Below are 25,480 nucleotides of genomic sequence, written 5' to 3' on the forward strand. Positions count from 1 at the left end.
TAGTCCTGTAAACACTAGCCTGAAATACATACAGAGGAAAAAAGGCTTGTTCCTAAAGCTGCAAAAGCTGAGTTATCACCATGTATCACTCACCTGATGGGAAACTGTGCTGATTCCAGCTCAAAGTATCCTGAGGATTCTCAGGATGTATAAATTATGCAGAATTACCACTATCTGTGCCTGATGATACCCACTGCTCAATATCAGCCTGTCTGCAGCCCGAGCTAGAGGATCTCTTTGTTGTATGAATGTGACTGCAAAGTATGGTAATGCTGCATTGTTGGAAAATCAAAGCCCTCTACAAGCCTCTGTTATGTCACAACATATAGTAAAATCTTTTAGGCTCTTTTTCTATGCAAAATATATGGGAAGGACAATGTAATACAAAAATAGGCAATTTATTCCTGGCAGCAAGTTCATCTCCTTTCTGTTCCCTTTCATCAGAGAAAAAGCTATTATTGTTCTGTCTTCTTCAAAAGCAGGAGAGGGGAGCTAACCACTTATAAAAAACCCCAGTGGGTTGCCAGGAATGCAGAGTGTTGCCTTTGTCAGCCATCTATCCGTGAATTTGGATACCCTTTTTACTGGACTATTTATAATTGCGACTTCTTCCAATTTCTTCCCAATACATCCTATAAAAATTATTGCTAAAATTAAAATCGGTGTGACAAATGCAGGGTAAGTGATAAAAAGGATGTCCAATTACAAATGTAACTTGATACAGATCCCACATCCCTTGGTTCCAATTGCCCATCTCTTCTCCTTTCTCCAGGGAGAGAAAGCAGAAGGAATGTCAAACCTGAAAATATATTATTCCTTCCTCGCTGGAAAGGTTTCTATTTATTTTTCCAAGCTCTCTATTGAGATGTCATCCAAGACTCAAGGTTCACTGCTGAGTCTGAGTGCACTTGATACTCAACGGAGAAATATCTCCCAGAAATGCATTTGGAAATAAATGCCATTGTGTCTGTTTGTCATTGAAGGTATAGCAGGAATGTAGGTGTTCTCAGCAAAAAGAAAGCATAAAATTCAAACCTCTTTCCCAAGTCATCACCAGATCTGAGCAGATTGAAATGGGAAATAAATCTGTGCACCCTGGAACTCGGCAACCCTTTAATTCCAAAAATTCCCCGTGTTACAGACCTGTGAGAGACAGAGAGCCTCAAAACTCAGGGCTGCCTTGCAGGAATTGGAGAGGATTCTTTTGCAAGAGAAACTGCAAAGTCCTGAGCAACAGTTGCCACGTTTGTTAATTTAAACCATGATAAACTCTTAGGAGCAGAGCCATCAGGGCTGAGTGCTGCATTCCCTCCCTGCCTCAGCCCTGTGCTGTTATCAGCCCTGGCAGATGAACCACCTGCTCCTGAGCAGCCCCTGCCTGCTGGACCTGACTGAGGGAGTCCATTAGAAAATAGGAGCAGGGCTTTTCAGAGACTGACAAGAAAACTTGTTTAATCTCCTGTGCCTTTTTAGTAATCCCCTCTTCAGTCGCAGGCTCTCTAATTACCTGCTGTTGGACCATTTTTCTCAAAGTCTCTCCAAACCGTGTCTGGTTTATTTTTCTTAGCAAATAGTCTGCTTTTAGCTAATTTTATAAAACACTCTATGTGTTTGCTGAGTGAATTTTTCAGCTGCCCTCTGGCAGTGATGAGCTGACTCAAAACATTAGGGTTTCTGTTTTGAGCATGTATCATCTGCAACTGGCTAATATTTCTCTCCCAGATTGTCACAATGACTTCATGTTCTTTTCTTGCAAATGCACTACTTTAATTGCTTTGTCAGAGTTCCCTCAGGTCACCTTGGTGGCAATGCCATTAACCCTGGGGTTATCTATCAATTACAGATTTTAAAGTGTCCGGGCACATATTTTGCTATCATACAATATGTTATGGAAACTTGCCTCCATGCAACTCTTCAGCATTAGAAAAATGAGGTTTTAAGATATTCTGTATTGAAAACCTTCCACATATTTCCTGTTGGGGTTTCAGTGAACAAAAGAAAGATAATAATGGAATTACACTTTGCATGTCTGGTCAAGGTCTGTTCAGTGCTCTGGGTGTTATTGCTCTAAACCTCATCCACTTTCTTGGTGCTGACCAGTCCTAGTCTGAGGTCCTCCTCACCCTGAGAAAGGGTTGAAATTAGAATGCTCTGCAATAATTTCTTGGGTGTTGGAAGCAAGGGAAAGTAATCCTCTTAAAGGAAAAATAGAAGCAATGATCTCTTTGGGGAACATGAATATTCATGATGGTGGTACAGGTCTCATTTATCATCCTTTCCACAGGGTATGTGGTAGCAAATGAGAAGGAGACGAAGTGTAAGTGCATGCTCAAGTAGAAATTACTACTTTTTAATCTCTGCTTTTGCATACTGCAATGAGAGAGGTACACTCCTGTGCTGAAATGTCTTTGTAGCTTTAAATATTCATTTCTGTCCAGGTGTGTTTCTTAGGCACTTGTTCTGTCTACCTCGAGGGGTTTAAATCTGTGAGCACCATCTGTTGCTGCTCAGCATGGACACGTTTGGGTAAAGACAAACCCAATATTTGTGATATTTGTGGATGGGGTGTCCTGGATGGAGGCAGCAGCTCACGCTACTCAATCTCTGTCTGAACAGAAAGTGCCCATTTCCCTTGTGCTGCTGCTGATTGTCCTTGTCAATCTGAGAGAAAAAGCTACTAAACCCAAATCCTAAGCAAACAAAACCTCAGGTTTTAACTCAGTCTGTGCATTTAAAAAACAGGGCAAATGGGGGGAATAAAAGGGAAACTTTTTCAAAAGTCTTCTGAGTCTTGTGCGCTTGGAAAAAGAGACTGAGCTTTAAGTCTTTCTTAATTGTGTAGTCTCTGTCTTCAAGTGAGCTGTTAATTGAGCCCTTCTAATGTATGGGACATCAAGAGTAGCAAATGCACGCCTTGAAAATACCCATAATATATACAAGGAGTGCTCATTGGCTGCCCAGAAAAGCAGACCCGTGGGGATAATCTGCTGTGAGCTCCCCCTCAGCCGTTCCTCCCACACTGCTGCTTCTGTGGCCATCATCTTCCAGGAGGAGCTGGAGCCACAGCCCCTCTCTGAGCTCTTCCCTACAGGGACTGGTGATAAATGAAGCGGGGACTGGGACTTGAGTGAGCCATGTAGCAACAAGACGTTTCACTCTTCCCTTCAGTAATTACCTTTGCCAGCTTAATCACAAAAACTTTTCCAACCAGCTTGCCTAGGACATAATGATAAATTGTGGTGGAGGTTTAATGTTTATTATAATTTAATGTTTCATTCAAAATTAAGCAGCACACTCTTGTAGTCCCTGGGTAAATGGCCGTATCTTACACCCCCATGCTTCCCAGTGACAGCCACACTCTGTCTCCCAGGTCAGCTCCCTCCTGCTTTGTTTCCAGGTCCCCCCTCTTCCCTAAATGTGTTTATCCAGAATTTCACAGTGCTCTGTTCAAAATCTACTGCCTTTGGGCCTTGCTGTGCCTGATGTTTGTTTTAGCCCCAAAGTGGCCATGTCTGAGCTGTCAGTGCACACCCAGAAAGGAGTGAGAACAGTCAACTTAAACTCCTCACCATCAAGCCATCTCAAGCAAGCAATTTAATGAAGTTGAGAACTGAATCACACCCTGAGGTGTCATTCCATGTTTACTACAGAAAGAGCCTGGGGTCACCGTGCTGCTAATTTGGTTCTGCGTTTAAAGTCAAATGAGATGAGACAAGGCTTTGAGTCTCAGGTTTAGCCTTAGGAAATATCAACCTCTCTTGCCTGGAGAGGGGTGGGCAGGGAAGTGCCTTCTGCTTCTGGTGCCTCATTAGCTGTGTGTTTTTCTTGCCACTCTTTGGCTCTTTCAGCAATTTTTTTTTTTTTTTTTTTTTTTTTTTTGGTGCTAACTCCACAGTGTGTATCCATCAGAAATGCGTAAACAAAAGCATTCGCGGCTTAACAGAAAAATAATAAAACTATTGTCTGGCTCTCCATATGTTCCTCAATCTTCCAGTAGAAACAGAAATCCAGGACATATTTATTGTTCTGGCTTGGAGCCAGAGCCTGTATTTATTTTGGTGAGTGGCTGAGGAGTTGCGGTTTTTAAATAACTCTGAGCCTTCAGTGGCAAAATACATCACAAGCAGGAATTGCTGCATTTTTAATTTAAACATGTGAGTGCCCTCGTGGCTTTCTGCTCTGGCCTGAGCTGTGCAAGGGTCACCCTCAGCCTTCCTGAGGAGGAAGGCAGATTGAATGGGTAAAACTGGCCCTCCCTGCTTTTCCTTCACTCTGAAATCCTCGTTCTCTTTAGGAATCAGGATGATAAGGAGTAAAAATCATGCTTAAGTATAATGCTGAAGGGCTTTTATCTCTTAAAATGCATCAGCATTTAAGGGTTGCAGCAGAATTTAGTGTTCTCACTTTACCATGCAGCTCCCACTTTCAGCCAATGGGTACAAATGAAATGCTTTTCCACAAATTTCCTTTATGTGTAGAAATTACACATTTTAATTGAGATGCTGTTTTGTTTTTGTTTTTGAAATGTTTTATGTTGTATTTCCATGGGGTTTCTGCAGGCATTTTCACTGCATTTTCTGGTTGGGTGCTTCCAAAAAAATCCTTATTATAGGGAGGAAGGATTCTACCCATGACAGGATAAGCCTGAATCCGTGAGTAAATCAAGCTGTTCTGTAGCCTAAGAATACATATGGTAATTTTGATTAGTCGCTCTGTGTGGATAGTGTCAATGTCTTCTGCTTCCTTGAGTATGAAAAATTCCATGTTAAATCATATCTCCCATGTGTTTTACTGTTTATACGTATCACTGCTGTCACATTGTAGGACATCATTGTAAGACAGGAGAAAAAGTGAGAGAGGAAATTTATTGACCAACTTGCTCAGTCAAAAACAGGATGAAAATTGGCTTTTTGCCACATTTAGCAACATGTCCATTAGCTGTTCTATCCATCAGCCTTGGGACTTTCAGCATAATTTTTATTTTTTTCCCCCAAACAGGATAAAATTGTGAAGAATTCAGAGATGTCTTTCACTTATTTAATTGTACAATAGCTGCTGGTGGTTTTATATCCATCATCACATGGGGCTGATGTCGCCTGCCTTTAACTGCCTGTAAGACTGGAGCTGAATGAAATATAGATTAATTTTTCTGTGCTGGTTTTTTTTTTTTTTTTTCCCCTTTCTCTCACCCTTTTCCTCTGCAGAGAGCTGCCTCACTCCCCTCAGAACCTGGTGGCCACGCTGAACTCCTCCTACAGCCGCAGCGTGGTGCTCTCCTGGGTGCGCCCCTTCGACGGCAACAGCCCCGTGCTCTACTATGTGGTGGAGCTCTCTGAGAACAGTAAGTCAAATACTTCTCTGCCCCATGGTGTCCTTAACCATTCCCTCTCCCCAGAGCTGCTGACGAAGTGCTGCTGCAGTTTGCTTAAGCCTGCACAAAGGGGTTTGGCACTCAGGTGTTTGAACGCTGAAAGAGTGGAGTGACAAAGAAGGCTGAGATGGAGGGATTGATTTACAGGACTTAGTTCTACCTCTGGTGTTGCCAGACAGACTTGAGGCACAACAGCTCATTCCTCAATACAGCAGCAGTCAGTTTGTTCCTTCCCGTGGCTTTTTCACCAGTTTCATGGATTTCTTAGGGCATTCAGAGCCCAAATTTCACCTAAAAGATGCAGAGGAGGGGATAATTCAAGGAACTGATGGTCTGTCAAAGGAACAAACTTGGATGTCAAGAGGAACTGCTGTCTTACCTCTCTGTGGGCTCATATGTTTTCTCTGCTTTCTCTAGATTATCATTTTACACCCTTCCTTTAGGTAGGTGGTTGAGGATGTTTGAGTGCAATCCAAATATCTGACTTCCTGCATTACGAACCTGGGCACTGGGAATTGCCACTTGCCAGTTTTATCATGCTGTACACCAGGCTCTCAGTCTGCAAGGTTATTCAGGGACATTGCTAATGCCTCTTTAGGAGCTGATGGAAAGATGAGGGTATATGGAAATCGGTCACCTTGGCAATACTTTCTAATCTCTATCACCCTAGGAGCTGGAAATCCAAGCTGAACAATTGATTCTTGATGAAAAAATTAAGAGCATCACTTTTTGTGACATGTTGAAATTAGTCACTGCATAACTGAATGTGAAACAGTTCTGATTTCTGATTATCTGGAGAGCAGCAGTTTGTTTTGCCACACTGAGAGCTTGAGGGGGAAACTTGAGCTTCAGATCACATACAAGCCTTTGCTTTGCAGGCTGGAGTGCATAACTTCTCAGATGTGGAGGTCCCAGAACCAATGATCTTGACAAACTGTTAAGCTAAGTGCAGGTTTCTAGTCCTAGCAGAAATCCAAAGTCGTGCCCAGGACTGCTGCCCTTAAAATAGTTCTTTTCAATCAAAGACTCTGGATCCTTTTGTAACAAATGAGTAAGTAAATCCACAATCCTGCACTCACACTCTTCCTCAAGCTTTTTACCATCACCTTCCTTTTTATTTTCACTCTCCTTCCCTCCCATAGCTACAGGCCAGTAACTGCCTGGTTTTCTTCTTTTCCCTCCCTGATCTTTTGCCCAAAGGTGTTTCCCTTCTGCTCCTTGTTTCCCAGTGGCTTTGTTGCTGACAAGTTAGTGAAATCCCAGTCTGGGAACATGATGGAAAGGTCCTAGAGCTGTATTTACACAGAGACAGCACAGAGGTGGCAGAACATGTGCACTTGGATCCTGCATCGACTGGGACAAGTCCCTTAAAGAAAAGGCAGTTCATTCAATGCCAGGAGAATTATGGAATTGTTTCATTTGGAAGGGACCATGAAGATCATCTCATTCCATCTTTCTTTTGTCATGGAGGAGTTTGGAAGGTCTTCAAGTCCTTTCTACCAAGGATGCTTTGCAGTTGTATAGGAATGGGGTAGATGTGCCATCATTTTAGAATTAATTCACTGAAATTTGTCAAAGGCTTAGCCAAAATCAACAGTAGTTCTCTGGAAAGCATGCACACAGTCCCTGAGAACACACAGCGTCTTGTGAACCACTGCTCACTCTGTGCTAGATCAAATAATTTTGGCTGCTGTCATTGCAGTCTGCCACTGAGAGGGTCTCATTGTCCCAAAGCACAGGTCTGTGTCCTGCCACAGCTCAGAGCTGCAAACAGACCAGCTGGGTTGTGAACTGAGCATTTTAACTCCCAGATATATCCCAGGTCTTGCTGTCCTTTAAATTTTTGTCTTTATTGACTTTGTTTTTATGTGCAATGTGTAAATGAGTGCCCACAGAAGCAGAACAGGGAAGAATCTGAGCCCTTGGATATTCCACTGTTGCTGTGCTTTCTTGTTCCATATACACAGAGCAGTACAGCAATGTCAGCAGTGGCTTTGGTTTGGAACACTGACTGAAATGTCTGCACACTGACACTGGCTTGTTTTGGTTTCTATTTTCCTGAAGTGTTTGTTTTTCATGGCTATTTTGATCTCAGCAGTGTGTGGTTAATATTTAGCTTCTCCAGACCTCCTGCTCCTCTGGAAATCACCACCTTCCCTTTATTCTCAGCCATCCCAAGCACTGCTTGTGCACAAAGATGGCATTTGATGTTGTGTAGGTAGAGCTTGGCCTGATATGACTCTGCAGAAACTCTCTTTGCTTTTCAAAGACAATTTCTGTTTGGGGTTTGTGCTGCAGAAGGAGTGACTGTCAGGGAGACAGGGAACACCCTCCATGAGCTCTGTCACTGTCACAGCAGAGCAATGTGCCTCCCATCCCAGTCCCCCTTCACTTTCAGATGTGAAGGAGGGACACCAGAATTAGATTTTATTTTCCCAGTCAGCAACGCTGTACAGGTTTTGTTCTTAGTTCTGTGGAGTTTGAATGTTTGGAGTTTGTGTTTTGGTTATAGGTGCTGAAAAGTAGCCTTGTTGTTTTTTTTAGCTGTTTTGTTTTGGATAACTTTCTCACAGCTTTAGGACCCATGGTAGGTTTCGAAGCACTTACCATCAATGAATACATAACAGTGTCTGCTGCAGAGAAATAGCTGAAGAGGATTCAAAATAACGAGTATAAATTTCAGGGGTTTAATTACCAGCTGCATCAGAGGGAGGCGTGTCACTCCACCTGGCATGGATTAGAACTCCTTTTCATTAATATCAATTCAGTAAAGAGATACAAAACCCTCATTTTAATTAGAGGGAAGAAAACAGTGGCAGATCGTGCACATAAATTGCTGGGAATATGAACGACTCTAGCCACCTAATTTTTAAAATTAATGTATTTGGCACAATGCAATAATTCTCAAAATACAAGTATTCACAGTAGACTGTGTCTGTGGGTGACTTGAGGCATATGGCCTTAAACATTTGGGGGCAAATTTATAATCTAATTTGAAAAACACAGTTCCAAGGAAACACAGTCATTAAGTATTCCTGCCCACACAGAGCCAAGAATGTGAACCTTGATTTGAAATAGGATTTTCAAATAAATAGTACCATGCATTGCTGTCATTTGCACTAATATAATTTTGGAAGTTTCATGACCTGTTTAGCCCCATTGCAATTTACCTCAGAATTCCAATGAAGTGTCTTCATGGAGTTAGGAGGGGATACGATTATTTTATTCCAAAGAGGTTTCGACTGGAGGAATTAATCAAAAAAATATTCTGAATAGTCTTTTAACTGAAGAAATGAATTAAGACTTGTAGAATTCTGCTGAGAACAATTAAGATAAAAGCCCATTTTTGTTTTATTGTATTCTGGGATATCTGTGCTGTGTGAGGTGATGATATAACTCAGAATCATCACGTTGTGCCAATGAGGAGATAATAAAAGCTCCTGTGGAATGCATCTGTACATGCTTAATAAAACCTATGAGTTGTCACCCTGAATTTGGTAGGAATATTCAAATGGCAAATATTGAACCCATTGATAAATCTTTGCAAAAATCCAAGTAAAACTGCATTGTCATTATGATTGTGATTCAGATCTAGATATGATCATTTTAAAAGATTCTTTTTTTCAGGCCACTGCTAGACCTTGTATAGGTCTTATCAAACAAAGGATGAACCATTTAGCTTGCATTTGGACTTTGTGCAATATCATATCGCTACAAAGGTTTGAAAGATGAATTCAGTGTATTCCAGCAGTACAGCAAATTCCTATGTTGCCATCTATGCAAAACCCCCTGGATAAGGAAAGAGATGGAAATGTGTTCCAAACCTGCAAAAATCAGCTTTCTGCAGTAGATCTGGTCAGTAACATCAAATTAGAAATGATTTTTGGGGAAATTGCAATTAATGCATGAACTGTAGGGTAGACAGGGAAATAGAGAAGAAATGTCTCTTGGCACATAGCCAGAGTTATTGAATGCGTCACAAGCGCATCCAAAAATTCATGACAGGAAAAAAATGTCATTTCTAAAACCCCAAAATGACATTGTAAACCAGAGAACAGCCTGTGAGATTCTTCATTTCCAATAAATTAAGCTGGAGAGGCAATCAGAGTTAATTCAGAATGGCCAATATTTGTAAGACGACAGACAGCTCAACATGGAAGTTGTTCAGACAGCAGCAATTACAGGGGAAGAGCAGCAGAGCCCAGAGTATGTTCTGGGCAGCTTAAGTTAAATGAAGGATTAGCAGAGTCTGTTCAGTCTAACAGAGACCTTTTTAATAGTTTGACCTGGCAAGTCTTTTGTCACCATGGGGCTTCTCCAGGCTTCCTGGGACAGGTGAGTGACAGCCATCCCTGGAGGACAGGAGAGGCGCTGTTAAAACTTTTATGGCATGTTTCCCTTGTCAGAATTGCTCTTGTCCACAGTGAAAAGAGCTTCTGCACAATCCTGGGGTTGGTTGTGTGCATCTAAAGAGGGAGATCCATTTTTTTGCAGTGTTTTGTTTATTGATTTAAAAAAAAAAAAAAAAAAAAAAAAGACTTGACATTTAAATTTTAAAGATACTCTGCAGACTCAGTGTATCCAGTGCTCCAGGAGTGAGCAAATGCTCCCTGAACCGCCCTCCTCTCTGAATCAGAGTGCCCAGGAGATGAATAGGCTTCGTTTATATTAGTTTCCAGTTTAATCTCTCTTCCTGCCAGATCTTTTATCTTCCACCAGGAGAGGAAAAAGAATTAATAAAGTATTCTACAGATGCAGCATATAAACAGAGCAAAGCCCCAAGGTGCTGAGGAGATTAATAGGGCCTGTTGTTGAATCAAACTGCTCACTACATTGAGCTGCTTGGGTTAAGCACTCTCAGGTGGTGTTTACACTGGCAGTAAACAAATGAAATGCTCTCGGAAACGGACCACTGCCCAAGTAGCTCATGCAAGGGTATTTCACTCCCCTCTTCCATTTTCCTCAGGAAGTTCCTTCAGGCAGTGCACTAGGTCAGCCATACCTTAACTCCAGCTTCCCTTGATTTGTTGCTGTGCACTCTGGCTGTAACAAGGCTGTTGGGGAAGTCTCAAGGGAAGCCTGTGAAAATTCAGAAGGAACTAAGGTGCAAAAAACTCCTAAGCAATGCTTTTCTAGATGGCACAGGTGTGCTTCCTCTAAGGGCTCTCTAAAAGAAATCCAATGTTCAGCTAAGATAAATTGGCATCATGATCTTGCAGCCAAAGTGGCTGTTGGTAAATCAACAATTGGCAAGGACAGAGCTTCACTGCTGTGCAAATGTCCCTCTCCAGCATTCCCAGTATTCTGCTGTGTCGGTTTTCCTGTTAAAAAAGACTTTGTTCTGGCAAGGCCCTTACTGGAATAAATACATTTAGAGTAATTTGAAGATGCAGTGTTTATAGCCCAACTGGCATCACACCCTAGAGGGCTTAAACTTGCTAAGGAATCTGCCAGAAAAGCACAAAAAGAGTGGCTTCTGTCTTGGTGTGAAGTTTAGCAGCCTTCCACGTTTGGGACATCTCATCTCCATTTTCAGGCAGACGTTGAGGTGACCTGCCAGGAGCCACGATACACTTCTGATGAGCAACATGCGCAGATAACGTTGCCAAAATCCACAGCGAGCTCCTCAGCAATTTCCAGAAGTGTTAGTAATTTTGAGCAGGGAGCATGAAAACAGCTGGTATTATTTAAAAACTGAACAAATCTTCAAATTGGCTGATTCCGTCGCTGTACTGTTGCAACGCAGACCAAATGTCACCTCTCCCTGACTGTTTCAGTCATGACATCAGGGAGAATATGTGACACTAGGCTATGGAGAGAAGAAGTCAGAATATTTAATTTTCAACATGTTTCATTTCTGACCTCTTTAAAAACTTGCAAATGTAATTTAGGCATCAGAGAAGTTTGATATGGCAAGAATGTGAACTGACAGCAAGGGGTTTAGAATGCTGCCAGGGCTTTCTACCAGGGAATCTTCCTAGGACAATTAGATTCCATGCTGAATAATATCACTAGGAGAAAAAAAAATAGGACTGCAGACACGTAGAATCAGCAGCTGAAGCTTTCTCAGGTCTTGCAGCAAAGGGCTGATTTGGCAGAGGCAGTCACGCTTCTACACCTGCTTGCAAGCTGGGTAGGAAGATATTCCAAACTGACTGTGAATTTCATTAGAATCCTTCCACCAGAGCCACTCATGGGTGTGGTGGTGTGATGGCCTGCCAAACAGATGGGTTGTGAAATACACAGCCCATCTGTCTTTATCATGCTTGTTTCCTCTTTTATTAAAATGTTAATGAATATAGTTTTTATTTATTATGCCATGACATGTGCAGCGTCACTTTCCAGTAGACAAATGTGCAATCTGCATAACCGTGTGGGCTGACAGGAAGGCTTCTTCTGCTGAAAAGAAACTTCTTCCCAAAGTTCCTGTGAGGGAAGCAAGCACCAAGAGCTCTGAGCAGTCAGAGGCGTTTTCTCACTTCTGCGGGGCTTTTGACAGGCACTTTCATCTTTTTTTCCTTTTTTTCCCATGCTAATTTTCCCAACAGATTCTCCCTGGAAGGTTCACCTGTCCAACCTTGACCCAAAGATGACCGGGGTCACTGTGAGTGGCCTCACCCCAGCCAGGACCTACCAGTTCAGGGTGTGTGCAGTCAACCAGGTGGGCAAGGGGCGCTACAGCACCGAGACCAGCAGGTAATGACAGCCCCTGTCTGTGTGCTGAAGGACAGAGACCTGGGGAGGGGAAAATGCTGCTTGGGAGTCAAGGAATAAAATAATCTTTTGTGCAATGATTGGGAGGGGGAGAAGTTGCCACTTCCCAGGTCTCTGGAGAGTGCCCTGCAGCTGGTAGGAGTTGGGGATGATGGCATTTGTGGGATGCAGGAGCTCAGCACATCATGAGAGAAGTGTCCTCATACTCCAGAGTATCAGTTGGAAATTACATTTTGCTCTTATGCTAAGCCCCAGCAGTTAGGCCGGGCAGGAGCACAGCTCTCACCCTGTCATGGCAATGTCACTGCTGGAATTTACCCAGATGTGACAGAGAAGGATGGCTTCATCATATTCAGTTTCAAATGCATCCCCTTTCTTCTGTGAACCAAAGCTTGCTGCAAGCTTGAATTGCAGAACAGCTGAACTCTAAATGGCTTTTTCAAAATGTAGGAGTTTGATATGAAAAATATTGAAAGAGCTGAAAGAAACAATTTGGAAGGAGTCACAGACACTGGACCTGAGCTCTTACTCATTCAGGCTTGTAATCTTTTTAAAGAGTTGTAGCAGCCTGGGTGATTCCAAGAGAATAGGGTTACCTCAGCTGTCTGTCTTGTTGCTTGCTTAACTGATTTCCTATTATGTTGATTTGTTGTAACTATTTCATGCATGTCTTCAGCAGTTTGATCAGCATTATATTTCTTTCCAGTCATCAGACTGTGATAAAAGAGTGGTTCACTTGGAGGGGATACAGGAAATAGACTGTTATTTATGATTTCTTTCAACACCCATGTCCATCACATTCTTTTGAACTTAGGTTGATGCTACCTGAGGAGCCCCCCAGTGCTCCCCCTAAAAACATTGTGGCCAGTGGGAGAACCAATCAGTCCATCATGGTCCAGTGGCAGCCTCCTCCCGAGAGTGAGCACAATGGGGTTCTCCATGGCTACATCCTAAGGTAAGTCCTTTCTTAACTTGGGAAATCCAGAGATAGGTCCAGGTGTGCACAAGGGAGTTCAAATGGTGTGCCTTAAGAGTGGAATAAAAGCTATCTCTAATTGAATTAAAGATATTAGTTATTGTGTGCAAATGTTCAGGCTGCTCTGGTTTGTCAAATAAGAGAAAACAACTCTTCAAGGAGTCACAAGGGTGCAGCCACTTAAATTCTGGCCTGTCTGTCCTACAGAGTCTGAGGGCTCCATCAGCTGTTCCAAAGGACCTGTGGAGACTCACAAAATCCTTTTATTCCATTTTCAAAGGGAAGTGAAGCACTAAGTAATGCAAGTGTTCACATGGGAGGCTGGTACAGTGCAGCCTATGCAGATGTATATTTGCTTATTACAGGCTCAGCTCTCTGCTCAAAAGGTTAATTAAATTTATCAAAGACACAACAGGGCTCCTGCCTATGGAGGAGCAGCAAAAGAATCAATAAACTTCAATTTTGTGCCAAACAAAATGGAGAGAGGGAATGACAGGTCAGATGCTTCATGGCAGACCTTGGTTTGGTTTTGAAAATCAGCCAATTGAGTAAGCTCCTTTTAGCCCTGTTTGTATTTATTAATGAGAAACACATTCAGGCAGGTAACTGGGAATCCTGCACCCATCCAGTCAGGCAGCTTACCCAGGATTCATTGTGTTAGAAAGGATGCTGCCACTTGAGAGACTTTGCAGAGATTTCCCTTAGGTGATTTTTTGGGACTCAGTATTCACTCCTATCCAATTCCACTAGATTGCTGCTCATTTGGCATCCTCCACACCCTGCAGTGCTAGAAGCCAGCTAGGGCCACACCTCTAGTGAGGGAGGCATGTTTTGTGGAAAACTCCCAGCCCCTGACATATTTCCAAGTGATGGTTACAGCATCCTGTAGGCAGGCTGCTGACATTTTTAATACAGTGTCCTCCAGAACTGTAAAAGATAACTAAATGCTGCATTTAAATGCCAACATCCAGTTCAAGCTGTGCTCCTACTTTTGCTGGCATGGATGGAAAGGCTTTTGTCATGTTAAGAGTGTTGGTGAGCTCCCAAAATTGCCCTGGGAAGTTCCTCTGTGTCTGCAGGCAGAGCTGAGTGTATTCATCTCCCTGTCACCTGCACAGAGCCCCTCAGCAGAAGGGAGCCCCTTGTGCTGCTGGTGCAAGGTTTTAGGGCTGGGCTCAGTTTAAAATGTTCTGTCAGCCATCAGTGGGGAAAGGTGCTTTAACCTCTGCCTGCAGATAGACCCTTGTCCTGAGCCTTGGGTTCCCATCTGCCAAGGGTGCAAGCATTCTTTGTGCAATTCTTGCCTTCAAACCCTACCCCAGTGGTAGGGTGAGTTCCTCAGTTATTCCCAGGGAGTCTTTCCCAGTCTCAGCATTAAGTCATGGATAAGGTTTACGAGTAGAGACATTCCTTCCATTAGCCTCTCCATTGACATTAACCACTTCTGTTTCTGCTTTTAGTGCCATGTCTCTCAGGCACATAATGTGCTTTAAAAGCAATCCCATAGGCTCCTCCTTCTGGCAATCTGTGTTGTTTTCTCCATATAGCATTTCCAATAATGTTTAACTTTGGTACTTTCTACAGTATTTATCTGCATAATTGATCCCTGACCCTGCTAGAACATCTCTGTCCATTTTAATAGTGCTCATATTCATTATGCTTAATATGTGAGCATTTTTGGTGTCTTCCTGCTTTGTCTTGACAGCAGAACAGAGAAACCATTTTTTCAACAGGAATTTAAGATTATCACATAAAAGCACAAGTCCCAGGTAATAAACCAGGCTGTTCCTCCCATTTGAATTGTGTGGTCACAGCAATATGCACTGAAGAACAGTGTTCCTGCACTGATTTCTGCAGAATCAGGGGATAGCAGAGTGAAAAGCACCAGCCATCCATAGACCCAAAGCTCAAGACATGCAAGATGCTAAATTGATGGAACACCTGATCTTTAAAAGTGAAGGTGCACTGCACAAGTCATGTGGAGTATCCATCAAAGTCCATGGTGAGAAAAATCATGAAGACATGACATTTCTGAACTGGCCTCCTTCCTCTGCCCTTTTTCTCACTGCCAATATTGCATTTAGGGGTCTGCCATGCTAACAGCATAACAGATTAAATCACAGGAGCACTTGCACCTTGTCTGCTGGGCAGGAGACAGAGCATTGCTGCACTAAGAACTGACTTGCCAGGGAGCACACACCCTGCACAGGAGGGAGAGAGAGAGAGCGAAAGGGGGAGCAAGACATTCAATAAACTCAGCTGAGGGCTGCTATCTCTTTATTTCCATTTATATTTCATAAATGGAATCACACCAGTGTAGCATTACAAATATTAAGTGTGGTAGAGATGGTCAGGCAAGCAGCAGAAAATAGAGATGTCAGTGATTAAAGAGTGATCTCTTTATAGAAAGATTTTAGAGCAAAAATGTCTGGCTGAAACACATGAAGTTGTCTAGTCATAAACATTGCAGCAATTTTATTAGATGAATTTAAAATGTGTCTGTAAGATGTCAATGAAATTGTTCTGTGTCAATAAACTTTTGGTGATTGCAGTGAAGCAAAGGATGGGTAAGAGTGTATAAAAGTTGTGTGGTGAATAAAAATACAAATGTTTCCATATTTGTCTTTTTCCTGGAATAGTAATGCCTTGTGTCCCTTATTTGGCCTCTGGTTTTTTGATTTTTTGTGAATTAGCATATTGTGAGCATCCACTGCACCACTTTCCTAAAGGAAGGAAAACAAACAGTATTATTCACATTCAGAGATTTGCAAGGTTTGTTTGTTTTCTATAATTTAGTTTTTCTCTGTAGTTTGTTGGCCTGAAGAGACACATCAAAGGGGCTCTGTTTTCTGGAATACAGTTTTTACATGAGAAAATATATTTAGTGTTTCAGCTGCTCGTGTCTCAGCAGAAAGAGTTTCAGGATATTTATCACCCACCTGTGTTTGACACAGCCCTTCTCCTGGAACTCCAGGGCTTACCCAACCCTTCAGTCTCAACTGTGTTCAATCCTTATTTTAATTATTCTCTGAAGTAAATTCTGGTGGAAGCCAGGGGTGCCAGTGGCTGAGATCCCAGGAGGTCAGAGCCCTCTGAGCTCTTACTTTTCAGATTTCAGAAGTGAAGGGAAAAAAACAATTTCTCAGGCTGATTTACAGCAGCACTCTGATAAAAATCACATCTGGGCTATTTTTTGTACTAAATCACAGCTTTTACTAGACAAGGCACATTTAAAAAGCTGTAATTTTTCTGCAACCATAAAACAGGATAAAATACCCATTTTGTTTAGCCCTGAGCCTGTAATCTCAGTGAGATCAGATTATAAATACTATAGCAGTCAAACATGATATGGTCTTATCTGGAGTTGCTATGTTCCTCCTGATTATTTTTCATTATTCTTGGTAAAATTCTGCTGTAAAACTTTGCATATTGCCTGTTCACAAAGGAAGCTATTTTGCCAGCCAGGATATTTTCTCTAATTGATAGCATCTCATTAACCAGCTAATTCTTCTCCCCATATGGCAGGTATCGCCTGGCCGGCCTCCCGGGGGAGTACCAGTACAAAAACATCACCAGTGCAGAAATCAACTACTGCTTGGTCAAAGACCTCATCATTTGGACCCAGTATGAAATCCAGGTGGCATCCTACAATGGAGCTGGGCTGGGAGCCTTCAGCAGGCCTGTGACAGAGTACACACTGCAGGGAGGTGAGCAAACCCCAGCAGGAAATCCTTGATCACCCCACAGCTTCCTCAGGGGATGTGCTGCGGGCACTCCCACCTTAGAGCCTGGGAAATCAGTGGTCACTTCAGTCAAATTTGATAGACAGCTTGGAGCAGGAGCACCTGCAAATTTCAAGTGCCTGGTCGGAGCCAAGTCTTTGCTCTATCTCTGTTGTAGCAAAAGCTGGGAGTGAAGTAAAAAATTATCTGTTTTGTTGACCCTTGTGATGATGTGTTGGCACACTTGCAGGTCAGAGTCAGCTGCAGCAGAAGTAATAAATAGAAATGCTGATGAGAGCTGGGGTCCTGGGGAATGGATTTATGGGACCTGTGACAGGCAGGGGCTGAGGTTACCCTGCCAGGAGAGTTAGAGAAAATATGGCAGGGAATTGGTTTTATCATGGCCAAGGCATGCAAGATGCTGCATATGCAATATAGGAGATAGAGTGAAGCAGCTGCATTAGTTCTGATAATCACAGAATACCTTGTTTTAGAAATACGGAATAAATTGCAAGAGAGAAATACAACCTGTGGAGAAAGGGTTCTGAAACATTTCAGGAATGGTGCAGATACTTTCAAAGGGGAAGATAAAATGATCTTTAAAGCCCTGATTTTTATGCTACAGCTCCTCCACACTTTTCTAAGTGCTTTAAGAAGAGTATAAATTACACCAACAAAAGGATATGTAATTACTTTTTACAACCAGTGTAAGGCATGTTTACACCTCTAGATTGGTATAAAAATCTGTAGGATAATTAAGTGCCAGGTCCTTAAGGCTTCCATATATTCCCATAATTGCAGGGTTGTGCTGGATGCTGAGCACTGGACAGTACATGAGCTCTACTTCGTTGGTCATAAAGCAATTATACTGTTTTAAAAACTAGCAGATTTACAGTGCATCAGTTAATTTTCAATCAAGGAAGAAGATGTAGCTGTTTGTTAATTGTTACTAGGAGTAGGTTATAACATGATTAGATACAGTTTGAGGTGTAGGGAGATCTTTAAGAACAGATTATTCATATGCAACACTAATTAACCGCAACAACTGGGGAATGAACTATCTATATTTTGTCTTAGGGCATGTAAAGTCTCATAGTTCAGAGGAGCCTAGGCACACTCAACCTCATTCTAGAAGTATTTATAGCAGACCTTGAAATGTTTTTCTTGAAGTCTTCTCGCTCAGCCAGGATTAATGTTTTCTATCCCACTTAAACACCCAAGCTCTGCAGAGAATTGGTTTGCCCACAGAATTTGAATCCCTTTTGTGATTATGCTTGTAATTCATTACCCTGTTTATTTGCACATTTTAAGCTATCATAGCACCTTAACCTTCCATCTATTAAGGCCCAGATTTGGACTTCACACTCTTTTTTCTTAAACCCTGTAATTGACTCTAATTTCCCTTGATATTATGTGCAGTTATTATCATCCTTTATTGATTGGCTGTCTGTTGTCATTTATAAGGGTATAAATCCTCTGTTATAAATTAGGTGTAGTCAGTCCTGCATTCATGTTAATCAGCAAGAGTGTTTAGACTTCAGGCCAACCTGCAATGGCCTCTTTGGCTTCATGTAATTCCTCAATGCTGGGTAGACATAGAAGAAAAACTGGATATTTCTGATTTATTTCATATTGGTATTTGCTAATAGCTGTTAATAGCTACCTCAAGGATGCTGCCACTTCCTGGTGAACCTTGCTGGGTTCATCAAAAGGATATGTCCTGTTTTAAAAAGATCTTGCAACCTTTTTACACCTAGAGCTGAAAAGGGAGACTGGCTGGTATAAATATAATTTGAAACTGGATTAATATCCAGTCTCCATATGTAATGTGCTGCGGTCCAAAACTCTGCTCCTTTATGTTTATTGTAGTTGAGCAAAGACAGGGAAATCTAGTGACTGTTTCTTGCTCCAGAATGTTTTTCCTAAACCAAACTAGCAGGAGTAAGAAAAAGCCATGTGTAAAACTGCCTTGTAAATCATATTCTGATTTTAATATGAGCAGAGATAAATGTCAAAGACACACACTCCCATCCATCCCCCTTTCCTAGTACCACACCACCACTGCTTCTGCTGTGACATGCATTAAATGATGTGAGCTGTGCTGGCAAGAACCTGTCTGTCTGCAGATGAAAAATCCCTCACACTCATCAATGTGCAGGGCAGGCAGAGCCTGGGAGGAAATGAACCCCGGGAGCAGATCAGCCCATTGGCAGGAGCACATCAGCATATTGGCACCTTTGTCATAGGGGCTATTGACTGGCCATACAAGCTGTGGATTTATACCAGGAGCTAGTCTATTAATCCCTTATTAGTCCTCTGGCATTGCTTTAGCCACTGAAAACTAATCAGCTGCTCCAAGCTCCTCAAAAATCACCAACTTCCAAAACACAGCCAAGCTCATGAGGTGCTGATGGATCTGAACTGGGGGGAAACTGGTGCATGTCAGTGAGATAAAACGTCAGGAAGACTTAGAGGCAGAGCCCTGAACATCCCAGCACGAGGGTCAGACAGGTTGACTGTCTCTAAAATCTTGAAAGTCTTTTCAGAGTGATATTCAGCCTAATCCTTTGATGCTCTGTATATATAGGTCTTTCTTCATCAGAGTTTCTCCTGCTGTTCCTTGCTTTGATGTTACTTTTCACAGGGATTCGTGCCAGCCCTCTGCAAAGGGCAATTTTACTTATTTAAGCATTGTCCTGCAGGACTTCTCATTGCCATATTAAAACCTGAGGTTTCCCAATGCCTTTTCATGTAAGAACAGCTTTGTGAAGGTATAAACATCTTTGTGTGGTGACAATATTGTCTCTGCTCTGTACTGTTGGGCATCTTTGCCTTGTTTTGCAGGTTGATTTGCTAAAGCAGCAACTTCCACCCCTTACTTTGGGTCTGTCCCTTTTATCTCACCACTGTGAATATCTCTGAACTCTCTCTTTGAAAAACTCCCACCATGTCTTAGATTTAGGCAGGGCAAGGTTTACAAGTAGAGACATTTCTTCCATTAGCCTCTCCATTGACATTAACCACTTCTGTTTCTGCTTTTAGTGCCATGTCTTTCTTTTGATGCACATCTCAAAAGCCAGTCTTATGTCCCAAAGTTCACAGATCTCAACATGTATTTGAATGTTGTTTTATTTTCTCTTCTTTATTGTGCATGGACACCTTGCCAGGCCAAGAAGGTCTGAGCAAAAGCCCTTCCTGAGTAAAAGTTACAAGACTAGTGAGTCTTGATGGTGTGGAAAGGATAAAAGCAAGAGGAGTCTGTTCAGCCAGGTCCAAAGCAGCTTCTTCCTCAGGCACTAAGAGATGAATCAGAGAAATGTGTGGAAGAGCCAGAGGAAACCAGTTAACTGAAAGCTTCCTGCTTTATGTAGGAAATAATCTTGAAAAAGGAATCCCTGACTGCAGAGTGTCCTCTGCAACCATTTACTTTATCTCAGTGAAAAGATATTTTCCTTAGTTTTCCCTCGGGTTTTCTTAGCAAAAACACCTTAAAGATCCTCTGTCTTTTCCTTTGGGAAACTTCCAACAGCCTTGGAGCACCCATGGCTGTTTGGGCCCAGCTGCTCCTGTGCAGAAGCAGGTTGGAGTTGTAGTGGCTGGGGGGTTTTATCTTGCTTAGATGTCATTTGCCATCTACTGCTTTTATTTTATTTTTAAATTATTTCCCAAGGTGATGGAATTAGCAGTTGTTTCAGAGAGGCCCCCAGCTCTTAATAAAGAAATAAAATCTTGTCTGTGTGACAGCCATGCAGGAAAGGAAGGAGACATTTCCCAGATACAAGAAGCCCAACTCAGTTAGTGCCAAATCTCACACTGCTGAATTTCAGAATTCAGGTTTTCAGATGTGTAGTGTTACACAGACCACTTTTCCTAGGCACCCACTGCAGTTCAGAGCACAGCCCAGAACACCAGCAGGGAGCAGAGGGAAGAGGCTTCCCAGGGGGAATTACAGCTCCCCATCCCCACCACTCCCATGGGATGTGCCACTCAGCACCTGAGGCTGGTGTATTAAAGGAACATCTAAATCCTCACCTAGAGGAAAACCTGCCGTTCCACCAGCCTGAGACAGGCAAGCTGCCACCTCAAAGGTCAGGAGCTCCAGAGGAGCCTTTTTTCCAAGGCTGTGCTGAAGATCTATATTTAGGAGCAGGAGTCTAGCAGTCAGAAACTCCACGGGATTTCCGTGCTGTTTGCACATGGCCAGAGACAGAATAATTCCATGTACACATGCTTAACCTCAGTGCCTTGTCTCCTCTCAATTATCTTGTCAGTGAAACCCTTTTAATGGTTTTCATCTAGAGTGCTTCCCTGACCTTTTCTACTTGGAATGCTGTACATTAACCCACAGTCCCGGGGGCTGAGCTCTCCGCAGATTTCCAAGCACATGAACTTTATCAGGAGCAAAGTAACAGTTGGTTGTGTCTGACCAATTTGATCTGCAGCTCTGAGATGACTCCCAGATGGATCTCCAGTGTGAGATGGCTTTGGAATACTTGCAGACATGATGAAGTGCAGGTTTAAAAGCTGGGAGTGTAAATACTTGGGGATTACTCTTGAAACACCTGTTTGACATTGGCAGCTTCTGTACAGCTTGACAACAAATTTGTAGGAAGAGGACAGGTACCTACCACTAAATTAGAAAATCCCTTGTGCAGACAGCCAAAGCTTCAGGAAGTTGTTCTCCATGATCTTGGAAAAGTATTTGAGTTTTGAAGTGACCAGAAGGTCAATTCTGATTTAACTTCCCTCAAACTCCTTTTCTTTTTAAAATGCCGAACTGCTCAGATACCCAAGGAAGCCTTTAATATCAGGACATAAAAGGAGAATATTATACTGGCACTTTGAAGTAAATTTGAGATTATAATGCCAATACTTTACTGATTAAAAATATAAAAATATATTACATTATGCCTTCTGCAGTATAATTAAGCTTATGCAAATCAGATGGACCATGTTCTTTCCATCTTTTAAATGTATTAATTGAGATGCAGATGTTGATTTTTCAATAAAGATAACCAAGGAGGAAATATGATATAAATCACGATTTCCAGCATTCTGAACGTTTTATGTTTTCTGTTCATAATTTTTTCCACTTTTCATATTACAGCAGGTATTTTCTCTGCTATGACCATATATTCTTGTTTCAGAAATTTATCTCCTAATGAACAAAAAATATTTCCCTTTTTAAAAGAAATAACTAATGCATTTGGTTATCCACATTCCTAAAACTGTAGTGAACCTATCCTCAAGTGTTTCCCTGAGCTCTTTTGAGAACTGTGAGGACCACAAGTGAAAACTTGGTACAGCTCAGCTGATTTGACTTTCCTGACAGGAGGAGATGAATCTATCAATGATATCCTGGTGAATTTCTGATAAAAAACTTACATGAAGACCTGTAACACAATTTTCTTCTGCAATAACAAATCTCTGACAGTTACAATATCTGAACATGCAAATGTGGAGGAAAGTAAGAATTTAGACTTTTAAAAAAAATTTATGCATGTTAACCATTAATTATACAAGGTATTGCACACAAAAGCTGATTCAAATATATCTTGTGGCTCTCATAATAAACAGTTTCATCAAGAATATGAAAAAGAAAAAAAATGCATTTAGTGGGGAACTGTAGCCAAAGCACCTCATTATGACTCTAGAGTGACTTTAATATTTATGACTGTATCTCAGGATGATTTGGTGAATCTCTTAACTAGAAAAACTTTATGATGTCTACAGGTCATTCAGATAATAGTATAACCTTCCAAAAGCACACAGGGAATTATGATACATGGCAGGAAATAGGGCCCAGATTCTAATGAAAATTTAGAGTACTATCAGATAAACTCTGCTTCCAGAACTCAATAATTATGCATAGTTCATAAATTGTCACATCAAGTTTTAAATTAGGGCAAGAAGGTTCTGACTAATACGCAGCTACTGAGGTTTAAAAAGCTGCAGAGTGAGGTTGTGGAGCCATGGCAGAATCTTCAGGAAATTTTAGTGACAGAGGGCCTGGGAGTGGATGTTCTTGTCATTTCAAACCTGACATCCTTGAGGATTTCTCCATTTTTCTGTGTTGATTTTTCTGGGCTGTGCACATCTCTGGTAAGCGTGCACTGTCCTGTCTTACTATATGGTCAGCACTAGTTAAGAATAATGCCCCTTTATGTCTCTTCCAAACAAATAATAACTTTTGGTTGGAAGAGGGGCAGTTTTGCATTTTTGAACTTCTGTTCTTTATTTCTTCTCCACACAAAGACTCATCTTCTAAAAAGTGCTTTGGAACTTGAAAAGTTTTTGCCCTGTTTTTGAAAAGGGTGGAGGAAACCACCATTTCTCAGTGGGAATCGTGGATTCTCCTTAGAAGCACAAATCATTGGGCTTTGGTAGAAACTTTCCCTTGGAAGCAGAAGGAACAAAGGCTTCCAGGCTTCAAAACCACTTGTGGATAGCTCCTCTTTCGTAGAATACAAATGCACATGGCTGTCAATAGAGATATTTTTGAAGCATTATTAAGCTTATTTTATGGGATTTAAAGTGTCTTAGTCCATTTTTTTGTACTCAGATAGCAGTTTTCTTCTTAAAATTACTAGAAGCTTGATAATTTCAGAAAAATAGGCCTGTCTATTAATATTCTTTCCTCTGAGAACTGTAGAAATGACATCTTAAAGCAGTATGTTGAAGAAATTGCTTGGAATGAGACATTTTATTAAATGGTGAAATATTTAAGCGCTGGTTTTGGTTGTTTGAAGGCAGCGTGCCTTTATGTTCCATGCTTGCTTTTGTATTGAGAAAACATCTGTCTAATTAAATCCTTGGCATAAAATGTTTATGCAACTTTTAGTAGATTAGAGGATGTATTGGCTCAGGATATATATAATCAATTCAATATACATGAATGCATATCATATCAAGATAAAATGAGAACAACTCTCAATTCCCAAGAAAAATCTTTGCTACATGTGATATGACTGGTCCTAATTCTTTAAGCAGCAGTAAATAATAAACAGATGCTGTTGCCAGATTATAATTCACAATTAAAACCTTAATTGTGCAAACTCCATGTTTTCTTGTCTGATCTGGGGAATTGAGCAGCATTAAAGGACTCAAGAAATTTTTCTGAGGAACTCTTCATTCTCCATGCACTCATGGATGACTGAAAGAGCTGTGCTCACCTATCCTTATGTGGCTCAAGTCTTTCTGAGAAACTCCTCTGCAGGATAATAAGCTGCAGAAGCCATTTCTTCTCCTCCCCTTGAAGGAATCTCCAATACAGGATGACGAATTAACCCAATTACCCAGCTTTCCAAATCACTGCTGTTGCACGGGAAGTACATCCCTCTCTCAAGGTTGTTATTACTCTGTGACTTGCAAGTGACACTCAGTGGGTTCTGTGTTCATTTCTCTTTTTCCCCTCATTCCCTCTCCTCTCTGTTTTTGTTTTGTTCCCTCTCTGCTCCTGGGAGCAGTGCCCACAGCTCCACCTCAGAACGTGCAGGTTGAAGCTGTGAATTCCACGACCATCCAGTTCTTCTGGAACCCTCCACCCCAGCAGTTCATCAACGGCATCAACCAAGGCTACAAGGTGAGTACTCACTTCAAATAATGTCTGCATTAACAGTCCTGGTGTAAACCAGAACTTCAGCCTTATGATCCCTGAATCTCCAAAGTGACTCTGTGCTTTCAGGAATGTGTTACACCTGTAATATAAAGAGAGAAGTGAGCAGATGTTGCTCCTAACAGGACTTGGAGCAGCCCGGGATAGTGGAAGATGATGTCCCTTCCAGTGGCAGAGTTTGGAACTGGATGATCTTCAAGGTCCCTTCCAACCCAAACCATTCTATGAGTCTAATATTTGCAATTTATCTAAGTTCTGAAAAGGGAATGTGTCATAGCATAGAAGTCCTCATACTTTTGTCATTTTCCTGGAGAGTTTCCAAAGCCAGAAAGCAATTCCATGTCAGTTTGGAAAGTCACCTCAGGAGACATGTCATTGTGGCACTGAAAACCAACCTTGAGGTTTCTGTTTATGCTAATGCAGAATGGCCATTCATTTCACTGGCAACCAAGGCATCGCACTAAATAATTGCCTTGACTTTCCCACTGTGATCTGAGAGATTTGAGAATGTAGAATTTATTAATCAGGCAACATCTGTTGGAGTGCACAGAGCAGAGAGTGCTTAGCAGAGCTTCTGCCCAGTGGAGTGTTTGCTGAGGAGCTGGGTAGGGTGGTTTGTTCTCAACAGAGCCTCCATCAGTGATTCAGCAGTCAGGGCATAATAAATGAAGGGTTTAAAAACCTCCATAGAGAGAACAATGAGAAATCTTGCAGGAATCTCAGAGCAGGAAAAGGGAAGTATGGTCTATGAGCAGGGAGGAGCAAGGTTGATTGGAGTGCTGGGTGGAGTGATTTGAGAAGGATGTTGTAGTTCAAAAGACAAGTTGTGAATTAAGGGATTGTACATGGATTTGAGATGTTTCAGAAGATTTGATCCTTCTCTAAGAATGTCTCAGAGTGACAGAGAACTGAGACAGAGATATGCATGGGAATTTTGGTATTTCTGCCCAAACCAATGTATTTCTCATGAGGGCCAGCAATGGTTTGAGAATCTCACTGCTGAAGAAGTAAATAAATACATGGAGATGTGTGTGTCTGCTTCTGGCAGGGATAGCTCTCAAGGTTCAGTGACTGACAGGGCT

At 41.8% G+C, this 25,480-nt stretch overlaps 1 protein-coding gene across 1 annotated transcript in view; it reads left to right on the top strand.

Moving 5' to 3' along the window:
• The window catches only part of SDK1 (sidekick cell adhesion molecule 1), a 382,632-nt gene that overhangs the window by 253,956 nt on the left and 103,196 nt on the right, over positions 1–25,480 (top strand). The window contains exons 14-18 of the mRNA XM_054270739.1: positions 5,205–5,341; positions 11,920–12,067; positions 12,900–13,040; positions 16,587–16,768; positions 24,250–24,365. Coding sequence (XP_054126714.1) covers positions 5,205–5,341; positions 11,920–12,067; positions 12,900–13,040; positions 16,587–16,768; positions 24,250–24,365 — 724 coding nt within the window. The remainder of the gene's footprint in view (positions 1–5,204; positions 5,342–11,919; positions 12,068–12,899; positions 13,041–16,586; positions 16,769–24,249; positions 24,366–25,480) is intronic.

This window comes from Melozone crissalis, unplaced genomic scaffold (assembly GCF_028551555.1).
Source record: "Melozone crissalis strain CALT ecotype California unplaced genomic scaffold, PUWL_Pcris_2 ptg000012l_1, whole genome shotgun sequence".
In the NCBI taxonomy this organism is placed as follows: domain Eukaryota; kingdom Metazoa; phylum Chordata; class Aves; order Passeriformes; family Passerellidae; genus Melozone; species Melozone crissalis.